Below are 11,774 nucleotides of genomic sequence, written 5' to 3' on the forward strand. Positions count from 1 at the left end.
AATAACAACCAGGGTACCTGGGTGGCTCAGGTCATTATCCTGGAGTCCCAGGATCAAGCCTTGTGTCGGGCTCCCTGCTTAGTGGGGAGTCTGCTTCTCCCTCTCCCTCTGCTCCTCTCCCCCTAGCTCATGCTCGCTCTCTGTGTCTCCCTCTCAAATAAATAAATAAAATCTTTCTTTTTAAAGTTAATAACAACCAACATTTATTAAGCATGTACCATGCACCAGAGGGGTTCTGGCTTTAAATTAGTATCTCATGCAATGCCCATAATACCCAAGAATAGTAATATTCTTCTCATTTTATGGAGGAGGTAAAACTATGTAAAAAAAGTTTGAACAGCCAATAACTGGTAGCATTTATGAATTCAGAGTAGTTCCCTTAACCATTACCCATAGCTAGCAGGAGCTTTTGCATTGGTGAATGCACTAAACCCTCACAATAACCCAACTACAAAACATTATTCTGCTTCCCATTTTTCACATTGGAGTAACTCAGGCAGAGGTGACTCTCTCAAGGTCACATTTAGTAAAGTAGAGGCAGAATTTGAGCCCTTCCAAGGCTTATGTTCTTTCTACCACTCCACATTGCTTCTGTGAAGCATTTGGCATGCATATTTTTAAAGAGATCCAGTGCCCAACTTTGTATTTAATAAGGCAAATATAAGAGGAAAACATTCAGCTAGTCATATACTCTCTAGCTCTATCCATGTGGTTGTCAATGGCAAGATTTCATTCTTTTCTATAGCTGAGTAATATTCCATTGTATGTATATGCCACATCTTCTCTATCTATTCGTCTATTGATGGACACTTGGGCTGCTTCCATATTTTGGTTATTGTAAATAAGGCTGGAATAAACATAGACGTGTATATATCTTTTCAAATTAGTGTTTTTGTATTCTTTGGGTGAATACCCAGTAGTGGAATTACTGGATCATATGGTAAGATGAAGGGGATTAAAAGTACCCTTAACTTGATGAGCACTGAGTAATGTATAGAATTGTTGAATCACTCTCTTGTACACCTGAAACTAAGATAACACTGTATGTTAACTATACTGGATTTAAAAGTTTTTAAAAAGAGACAGAGAAACATTCATTAGACCAAGAGATATAATCTTAAGATTCTGCCCTTTTACTTGAAAGGGGAGAGTGGTTGAGGGGTTGTGTTGGCAAGGAAGGGAGTGGGCTTTAGTTTTCAAAGAAGGTGTTGTGGGAAAGGAATTTGTCTCTGTAATTTACAGGAGAGATGGGAGGATATGCCCAGGCTGCTAGGAGAAGAACTTTTGCATCAAGTACAATGGTAGTGGCTGTCAGTAATGGAAACCTCAGTACGGGAACTTAACTAGGAGCTAATGTTCCCCATAGACAAGGAGCCTAGTGGTAGGAGACTTCAGGTGTTGTTCGGCTGCTCAAAGCTGCCCCTGGAACCAGGCTCTTTCTTCTTTCACCCCTCCTCCCTTACCATGTTGGCCTTCTCAATGAGAATCATAAGACATCTGCCATGAAGTCAGGAACACAAGGGCAGAGGCTGCACCAGCCACACTGGTCTCATGTGAGCAGAAAAGCAAGAGCTTTCTCAGACCCTTCCTCACCCACAGCCAAGCTCCACTTCAATCTCATCAGTTAGCAGTGTGTCCCATGGCCACCCCAGCAGGCAGGGAGGCTGGAGAAAAAGCAAGTGCTTACCTGCACCCCTGGCCCCCCAGCAGAATTGCCTCCCATATGGACGGGACAGTGTGTGAAATCGGGAGGAGAGTCTGCCTTGGTTTGGGAATGGAGAGGAGTTAGGGCAACAGGGCTGTAATTGGGAGCAGGAAGGTGAGCTTGATGAGGAGGAATGTGGTCGTGGCTTTTGTATCTGTCATTACACTGAAGAGGCCCTAGAGTATCACATCAATGCTCTAACCTTTCCCTTCCTCATCCTGTTCTTGACTCTCTCTTCTTCCTGCCCCAGGCCCAGACCAATCATCTGACTCACTGTCTTCTTTTAATATCAAATTAGATAAATCATTGCTCAATTAATCAATGAATTAACGAGATGAGGAAATTCCAGGCAGATATCAGCTGGTGAGGGCCTCCGCAATGGGCAGGAATTGTCCCTGCTTCAGAGGAGAAAGTTCTCAGGAGCCTGTGGAAGGGGTCTGGAGGTCGTTATAGAATCCTCACATACAAATGTTGGTGTCGCAAGCTCTGACAAGAAGAATCTGAGGAGGTTGAGGACTCTTGGGTCTTGGATCGAAATGACTTTCTACGACCTTGTTGCTACTTCCTGTGATTACAGCTCCACGGTTTCCTTCTTTATCTTCACAGAGCCAGCTCTCCCAGGCGCTGAACGGACTATCAGACAGGGCCAAAGAAGCCAAGGAGTTTCTGGTGCAGCTCCGCAACATGGTCCAGCAGATCCAGGTATCGGCAGCACCTGAGACAGAAAGCAAATGCCATGGGTTCAGATGTAGCTGCGTTGTGGGGAAATTTGTTTCTTCTACTTTTCTATATTGTAGGGAAATTCCAGTTATTATTTTCTGCTCTGTCTCTTCTAATACAAACACACGTACAGATCAGCTTCAAGTATGCCCCCTTCTCAAGGTGGTTATATTTTGCCAACCAGCCAGCAACACAACTTGGTTTTCCAAATAGCTCCTGTCTTCAGCACTGAGGTCCTAATTCTCTACTACTGTGGATTTAGAAAGAGATCTCTTTGTGAATTCGGAGTCATAATTGTTGAGTTTTTAAACTCTACAGGTTTGCAAACCACCTTGCAGTAATTATGTCTTATCCAATGGTAACAAAGGGGTCACATTTTCCCCTCCCTCCCTTCCTTCCTTCCTCCTTCCCTCCTTTCCTTCCTTCTTGCCCATAGTAATGCTTCTTCTCTACTTAGATACTTAAATATTTTCCAACCAAGATACCCCCCCGGGAGCTATAATTTCAGATTGCTTTATTTGGACACAGCGACCCACAGATCAGCCAGCATTTGAGAGCTCGTGAATTCTCCACTATTGCTGAAGGGAAGAAGCCATAAAATGCACGAGATGCTTAAATAATGACCTTCTGCACTGTTTACTGTTCTTACATTTTGAGATTGCCTCACAGAAATAACCTTCCCTCTGGCCTCCAGTAAATTGCTTTCTGAGTTAATATTTAACTCATGTCAAGGTAGAAATATCTTTTTAAATGTAAGCCAGCCTTTCAAAGCCTCTCACACTGATTTCTTCACCCTTTTTTGCATGCATGTTCATGTTAAAACTTTTGATTCCCTAACAACCTAACAGTTGGACACTTCCTTCTGATTTCCAGGCCAGCAGAGGTTATAGGTCAGTCCTTTCTTTGCTTTTGCCTCTTCAACAGAGCAAAGCTTTCTTTGTGCTCTACATCAGAACCTGTAAGAAGGCTGCCCTCATCCTCCCAATATTACCCTGCATGGGACATAGAGAGCTCTTAAATGATGTTTTCTATAGGACTTCTCCGAGTGCTCAAAAGCAATTGTCAAAGCAATTGTCATGAAAGCCAAAATTTCACATGTAGAAGTCATTGCTCTAGCAATTACTAATGCACACCTTAAACAAAGAAGACCTTGCATTTGAGAAGTTATCAGATACCTATCAGTATGTCCTCATATTAAGAGACACAGTTCTTTATGATTTGGGGAATAAATTAAAATTTGATAGGCTAAGCTGTTCTTTCCTTGCCAAGCTTACAGTTGACTCAGTTGGATGCTATTTTTTCAGTGCTATTCGTGTATATGTGAGAATTCATCTTCCATTTGCTATAAATTACAATTGTTTTGCAGATTATGGTTTGACACTCAAAATTACATATGTAACGTACTGAAAAGATGACTGTTCATAAATGTTTATGATTTAGTAGAGAATTGCTTAAAAGAAATGTCTACGGCATGTATAGGTTTAAATCAAGTAAATAGTTAGATCCGGCATTCAATTTAAACATCATGGAGAAGCTATAATTCATTTAGAATATGGTTAGCTTTCTCCCACAAGCGGTTGGTTCATGGCTTGACTTTTACAGCTGGGTGATGACTGTTACATATACTAATTGTTCTTGACCGCCTATGTGCATTAACTGTTTGCTTTCCTTAATGAAAGGAGCGAGTACTTTTGCCCATGATTATGCTTATAAACTTCTGTTGTCATTGGATTATTGTTTAAAACATTATTGAAGACCACTGCCATCCTCTTTCTTCTCTCTCCTCTTGAATTGAATGATTCTTTAACTCTCATGCCTCCACCATACCCAATCTGTTCAGGCAGCCAGCCTCTCCAAATGCCACCTTCCACCATCCATAAGTGGACATACACCAGCCCTCAGAAGGATTCATGTTCAACTCTACAAACTAAGCTTTATTTTACACAATATAATGTGAACTGTGGAGATGATTTCCTTTTGGTAAAAATGAATTTATTAAGTAATATTTATCCTTCTCAATGTAAAATTCAAGAGGACACTACCACTGTAGAATGAAATTGATCCGGTTATTTTAAAAAGGCTAAATGTGCATTGTAGACAGAGTTCTTTTCATCTCCTTCAGCAGGGATTTCCACCCCACAAATGGACAGGGGAACTCTATTTTTTCTGGCATCCCAAGGAGCGCAGGTACTTTGGGGCTAAGATATGTACTGTCTCACACAGGAGAACAGCGTGGAGTTTGAGGCTTGCCTGGTAGCCCAATGTGATGCCCTCATCGATGCCCTCAACAGAAGGAAAGCCCAGCTGCTTGCACGTGTCAACAAGGAGCATGAACACAAGCTGAAGGTGGGTGCTGTGCCATGGGGAGAGCAGAAAGCTGAGGAGCCAGGCTGGCCTGATTAGGGTAGAGGGAGAGGTGAGGTCTAACTACAGGCTCTCTGGTGGGGTTAGGCAGTCAACAGCATGGAGCTTCAATAGTGGGCAGCAGAGAATGGATACGACCTCAAGGGAGCTCGTGAAAGGCCCCATAAGCATCAGATACCCCCAGCAGGTTTGGAACAGGCTGTAGTCCCCGAAGAACAGGGGAAGGCCCATTTCTAAACAAATGGGATTCCAGTAGGAGAACCAAGGAAGAGTTTCAAAGTGAAGAAATAAGAGAACACAGCTTACAAGATTTGGGACTCAAGCTTCGTGGCAGGGAAGCTTCAAGCCGAGCCAGTACCCATCTTGTGGTGACCAGAAACAAGGCAATAAACTAGTTGCTACCTAGGGCATGAGTCCTGGGCAAGACCCACAGTAAAACCGGCAGTGCTGAGCCCTGAGCAGCAGAATCACCAATCTTCCAACTCTACTGTGTGCCTCAGCCACACACTGGGACCCTGAGCTTTGGGGGGGGTGGGGGGCCTGCTGCCAGAAGGCAGGGGGCCAGGCAGCCTGATCTGGAACAACTGCTCCCCAGGGAAACGTAACAGTTTTCTCCAAAAGTAAGAAAACCCCAATCTTGCTTCCTCCTCTCAGAGGCTCCCCCTTCCACCACCCACCTGCTGCAAACACAGGTAGGGCCAACACCTGCTTCTTCCTTCCCCAAAGTCAGGGCAATGATGTGGCTGGCATATAAACCTTTCCCCCCTGCCTCAGGTGTCACGCTGAGAGGGCCTGTGGAACTGCACCAGGCAGGAGGCAGAGCAGGCATAACAAGGTCCAAGCCGGAAAGCACTCCTGAGGGCTATGCCCCGTGATGAAGTCTGCTGGCCTGGCCCCCTCTGGTGCTCAGTCAGGGCCACGGCTCTCTGAGCGTCCCTGAGGAGGCAGCGGCGGCACACGCAGATTGGGCACACAGCAGATGCCCTGATGAAGAAAATTGCACGGCTTGAAGTTAAATCCGACGCAGGAGTTGGGCAAGAAAAGTGCACAGGGCTCTAATGTTCCGAGAACCTCAGCCTGTTGGTTTGGACAGGAAACCAAGGCTGCTGATGGTAACACTCCTTCCAGAGATGCCATCACTGTTTCTTAGTGGTGGGTCTAAACTGGAAGACCCTCTTCGGCTCATCGTAGAACGGATTCAAACCTGTTTCCGTCACCTGCTCTGACATTACTAACAGATGGCCCCTATAGCCCTTCATTTCACACCCTTCAGAAACCTAAAACCTTTACTGTGACAGCGGAACTCAAATACCCCTTGAATCACACGGAGCTCTCTAAGGTAAAACCACAACCGCCTATAGGAAATGAGCTGGGCGGCTGGATTTTCCCTCTCGATAGCAGACCAACCATTTTCGTATGTAGTCACCAAACGTTAACTTTTCCTCAGTGGAAAACTCTTTTTTAAGACATTGCAGACACTTTCTTGGTATCTTCAAACAGAACACGGTGAACCATTTGTGATCAGCCATACGGCGCCTATGGCGGCCACTGCAGGTTTTCTGCGTGGGGGGCCCTAAGGGCAGCGGTCTGGACAGAAAGGGGAAGCGCAGATTGAGAAAGCATCATTTATCCATATCGAACAGCAGGAGAGGGGCGTGAGGGCCCCCAGGAGCCCCGCTTAGTGCCATCCCTGCAGGCTGGGACTGTGTGAGAACCCGTTATAGGCTGTGCTGGGGGCGCAGAGACCGCCCCGGAACGGCTGCTCCTCACTGCCAAGACTCCAGGTCCGGCGACTGTCTGTCCGTACTGGTGACCGCCACAGAGCGGGGCACCCCGATGCGCCCGGGGCTTCGGAGCAGAGGCAGCTGCCTGCTCTCATCCCACCCTGCCCAGCATGGAGTGCCCTGCCCCAGATCCCGAAGGGCCATGGAAACAAGAGGCAGGTGGCTGGTTGTCCCCCACGGCAGCAAAGCTGCTCTGTCTTCTGTCGTGAGCGATTTGTTTCTCTGCTGTTTTCAGCGGATTGTGTGTCACTGCTAAAAACCGCCAGAAGCGGACGCCAGCCTCCAAGTCTCTCTCCCTCCCTCTGCTTTTCTCCTCCTGCCTTTCCCCTTTCTTATCATTTCTGTTGCTACTCAGATTTGTGAGAAAAGACTGGCCTTTTATAGACATCCCTTGCCAAGCACAGTACTTCTTTCTGTCTTTGTTGGCTGACCCATCACTCACAGTCCGGCAGGGATAATCTTATGGTCTTCCGCTCCCCTTGGCAGAGTTCTCTCGGGGCCTGCTTTTCGCTGACAAAGAGGAGAGTTGTGTGTGTATTTTTCTGGCAACTTTCTCTTCTTGAGCAATCCAAAAGGCTGGGGATGCTGGAAAGGGAGTGTGGATAAAGACTGTCTTTATAATCTCCTCATTCCCCTCTCTGAAAGCACGGATTGCTTGAGCAGATTGGATGGTTCTGGTTCTGAGACAAGCCGGAGCTGAAAGGTGAAGAGCCCAGCTTCTGTGTCATAGAGAACGGGGTGTGAGGACACACTTTATCACTCACTAGGTCTCTAACTGTGGGCAAGTCTCTGGCTCAGTTACTTTCACCTGCGGTAGAATCAGGCCAAGAATGGTCACCACCTCACAGAGCATTGCCAAGCACTTAGCCCAGTCCTCAGGAAATGTTGTTAGCACTGAGAGAGAATGCCTGGAAATGTGGTGGCACCCAGCACGCCGAAGAAGTGCTCCTAGGAGCTTATTTTCCATTAATACCAGAATACCAGAGTGGTGTAGAATTAGTCTATACGCAGGTGTGATTGCCTCCAAACCTAGGAAAGTGGCTTGCATTTTTAACTGATCATCCTATAAAATAATTCACAAAGTTTGGTGAGCTATTTTTAAAGTTAGTAAAAAAAAAGGCTTTGAGATATATGTATGGAGCTGTGACCATGTTTTAAGAATATTTTAAATATAAATTATGTTTAATACTATTCTGTGGTTTGAAAAAAACAACACTGGGAGACAAATATCGATTTTGGGGATGTAGTGAACTAATCAAATGTCAGAAAGCTACTGAAGGGGAAAAATGCTTTTGAGCTTTCAAGAAATATTACTGATTCGTGTTTGGGACTACTTGGGCAATATCCCCACAAAAAGAACAGTAAACCTGATCCCCCAGGTATCTTGTTTGAACTATATGTTTTGTTACCGTTCTTCCTGGGCCTTCCTGACCTGAGTAAGGTCTTAAAATATCCTCACTGTCTGTGATCTGCACAGGGAATTTGTGATGATGCTTACATATGCCATTAATGAGATCCATGTTTTTCTCAGGAAACTTACAAATGTCATTTCTGAGAATGATTTTTATTTATGTAACACTCAGAATTTGAAATAATTCTACAATCATCTTAAATGTATATTTGCTCCAATATTTTAGAGTAAATTCATATGTTGAATAGTACAAGGTGACAGGAGTCTTCTTGGTTACCTTTTAATTCTAAGATTCTCTGGAAGGAAAAAAGTTATAGTTATTAAAAATATTCTGAAAAAGTCTAATCTTTAATTTCCATGTGTGGTTGGCCAAAGAACATACCAACAAAATTAGCAAGAATGCTAAAAGATAATGATAAAGTTTCTTGTTTTTTATAGCTTTTCATTTTTACAGAGGACCCCCACACCCCAATTGTAACTATATATAGAATGTTTGACTTTGAACCCAAATGTACTGTTGGGTTTTGTTAGAATCATTATCACTATTGTCATCATTGTCTTTATTATTATTTACCATGTATTGTCTGTCATGTTCCCATTATGTTTATTAAAAAAATTAATTATATGGCATATCAGTCAGAGTACACATTTACACTAGGGACATTATTGGCTTGTCAAATGCTTACTTAAGCTATTTTGCCATTGCCTCAAAACAGGCTAGTAACCCTTTGATTCAGATTGGGCTGGGGGATGGGGAAGAAAGAAAGAAAGAGGGAGAGAGGGAGGGAGGGAGGGAGGGTGGAAGACAGACCTATCCAAGCTTATAATTTTTTTTTAAATAATTAGATAGGATTTGACAGGCTACAGCCATTATTAGAAAGAAAAAGCAACATATTTAAGCCAATAATCAGCTCAAACCCAATAAAACTACTGGTAATGAGTTCTGTAAATCCATTTCAATGAAGACATTTGGAAAAATTAGGCACTGGAACACTTGAAACCTTTGACTGCCCTTGGGAGGCCAACTCTAAAATTTTAACCACAATTATTATTGATTATAAGGCTATCATTAATGGGGAATTCATTTGGCAAATGCTGTGATCCTCTGCTTCCTACTACGTAGGAGCAAAAGTCACACAGGGACGGTACAGGACAGAATGCCCGGGTGCCCACGGAGTCACCAGGATGCCACCGCACACAGCTGGAGCTCACCAAAGTTAGGGGACGCTCTTCTGAACCCTCTTTACCCACTTGGGCAATGCCAATGGAGGGCAGCCACAGACCTTCTTTAAGGCCCTTTGCAGCAACTCAGACATGAGTGACATTCCTTACCTCCAGGGGGCACTAAACACATACTTCGAAGATGAAAGAGCAACCTACTGTGTCTCCCTGCACCTCACAGCCTACAAAATACCATGTTGTATGCACCACTTTTACTACGGCCCACGATAAACTGTAAATGTTCTCCTGTGTGAGTAGACCACACCGATATGCGTATCTCTCCAAATGACTTGTATTCCTTCACCAACTTCTCTGTACAGGGATGTAGTATTCTACACACTAAGAGCACGCTTTGCATATTCCACTCAGTGTTTATTGATGAGGCTTTTGGTGGCATTCACACTTTTGGAATGGAAAGTTCAGTTTTGCTGTTAAAATCTCAAGCCTTCCTCAAAACAGGTACATGTTTTATTTATTTAATAGGGCTAACTTATCCTTTTCTTGATTAAAAACTCAAAGCCTCAATACTGGTCTTTGAAATGATCAGTTGACATGTGGGTAAATTAATAACAGTACAGAGAGTGGTATCAAGAGAAGGGGGGAAATATTTGCCTATCATCATGTGGGAGAATGGTGGCATGTGAGAAATTAAAAATGTTCTTCCTTAATTTAAATGCCTCTAAGTTTCAGTAAGTATAATGATAATATAGGGGATAATATTCTACTCTAGGAAAAAAAAAAAAACAAGAGAATTTGTTACTTTACTAGATGAATCTCATGGCCAAAGCACTTCACCTATAACTCACAAACATTAGTTGGCCATCTTGCTTTAGAAATAATGGTACATGGGGGTGCCTGGGTGGCTCAGTCGTTAAGCGTCTGCCTTTGGCTCAGATCATGATCCCAAGGTCCTGGGATCGAGCCCCACATTGGGCTCCCTGCTCCGCGGGAAGCCTGCTTCTCCCTCTCCCACTCCCCCTGCTTGTGTTCCCTCTCTCGCTGTGTCTCTCTGTCAAATAAATAAAATCTTAAAAAAGAAAAAAAAAAAAGAAATAATGGTACATGTACAAACTCCTCCCATTGACCAAAAGGACCTGTGAAGAATAAATTCTTCAAGCCTGCATCTTAAGAGTACTTGTACCTTACATAGAAAAAAAGGACTACCTTATACTTAGGGGAAACTGTTTTAAGCTGTGATGGGAAGGTATAAATTATACTCAAGAAAGAATTTCTGAAATACAAGAGAGAGAATGTTACTGTTTACTTAGACTAAAAATTCATTAGTGGTATCCCTGCAGATCCCATGAGGAGAGAAAATAGTATGAGTGAAAGTATTTATTTATTTGTTTGTTTGTTTGTTTGTTTGTTTTACTATGTTATGTTAATTGCCATACATTACATCCTTAGTTTTTGATGTAGTGTTCCAGGATTCATTGTTTGCATTTAACATCCAGTGCCCTGAAACAAATAATACATTATATGTTTTAAAAAAATATATTTATTAAAAAGAATAAATAAAGAAAAAATTTTAAAGAGCCACATGTAAGATGGAGGGGTGGATGGAGGTAGATAAAGGGTGTCAAGGTCAAGTTGGATAAAATAATGAAATTCACTTTGATTAACTTCAGTTCTTGCTGCTGGTTGTGTTACATGAGCTGAGTGGAGGGAAGATATTGGTCTACTAGAGATGGGATGGGAAATGTAGTTGTGATTAGGCAGAACAAAATTTTAAACTTATATAAGCTATCATGGATTACTCTGTACTACTGAAAAAATTTAAGCACTCAGAGGGACACAACAGTCCATTCTCAAATTCACCTTTTCCGAATAGGTGTCAGTGACATATCTTGACCCAAGGAATGACCTTAATAAATTTGCCACTTAACAAAATAAAAACGTTCAAGTGATCAATAGGACTTGCTATCCCGAACAGATGGGGACTGCTAATAAAATTGTGAAAGCGTTCTCTGAAACTATGAACTAAAGATTAATTCATTGTCTCCAAAGAGCTGGTTCAGGCCATAATGCAGATGAAAGCAGGAAGATTGTTTCCCAGTCCCTATTTGTGTCATTCTTGCAACTTGCACATTTCCTTCCTGGGAAAAGGAACTCTTAACTCCAGCCAGCTGCAAACATGGTTTCTCCGGAGATCAGAGCAACTGCACAGAAATGTGGAACTCAAGGGAAAAGTGACATGGCCTAGCTTCCTAGGAATTGTTTTCCATAAAAAATATAACATGAGATAAATAATAATAGTAGTAGAAATAACACAGAGTGAGGAAGGTAACAAGTAAGAGAGCTGATAAAAACTCTCAACTAGAGAAAAAATATTTATACTCTTAAAAGATCTGATTATTTGGCTGATTTCCATAGGATGGGAAATCTTGCCAAATTAATTCAGAAACTAGATGTCAGGGGCACCTGGGTGCCTCAGTCGTTTAAGCCTCTGCCTTAGGCTCAGGTCATGATCGAGCCCCGCATCTTCAGCAGGAAGCCTGCTTCTCCCTCTCCCACTCCCCCTGCTTGTGTTTTGTGTTCCCTCTCTCACTGTGTCTCTCTCTGTGGAAGA

General features: G+C 43.1%; 1 protein-coding gene across 5 annotated transcripts in view; it reads left to right on the plus strand.

Moving 5' to 3' along the window:
• Positions 1-11,774, plus strand: part of TRIM9 (tripartite motif containing 9) — a 109,352-nt gene that overhangs the window by 58,961 nt on the left and 38,617 nt on the right. For all 5 annotated transcript variants that reach the window (XM_034992257.1, XM_034992258.1, XM_034992255.1 and 2 more), the window contains exons 2-3: positions 2,312-2,407; positions 4,649-4,771. In XM_034992257.1, coding sequence (XP_034848148.1) covers positions 2,312-2,407; positions 4,649-4,771 — 219 coding nt within the window. The remainder of the gene's footprint in view (positions 1-2,311; positions 2,408-4,648; positions 4,772-11,774) is intronic.

Source organism: Mirounga leonina, unplaced genomic scaffold, assembly GCF_011800145.1.
Source record: "Mirounga leonina isolate KUSES-001 unplaced genomic scaffold, KU_Mleo_1.0 Mir_82, whole genome shotgun sequence".
NCBI classification, from domain to species: domain Eukaryota; kingdom Metazoa; phylum Chordata; class Mammalia; order Carnivora; family Phocidae; genus Mirounga; species Mirounga leonina.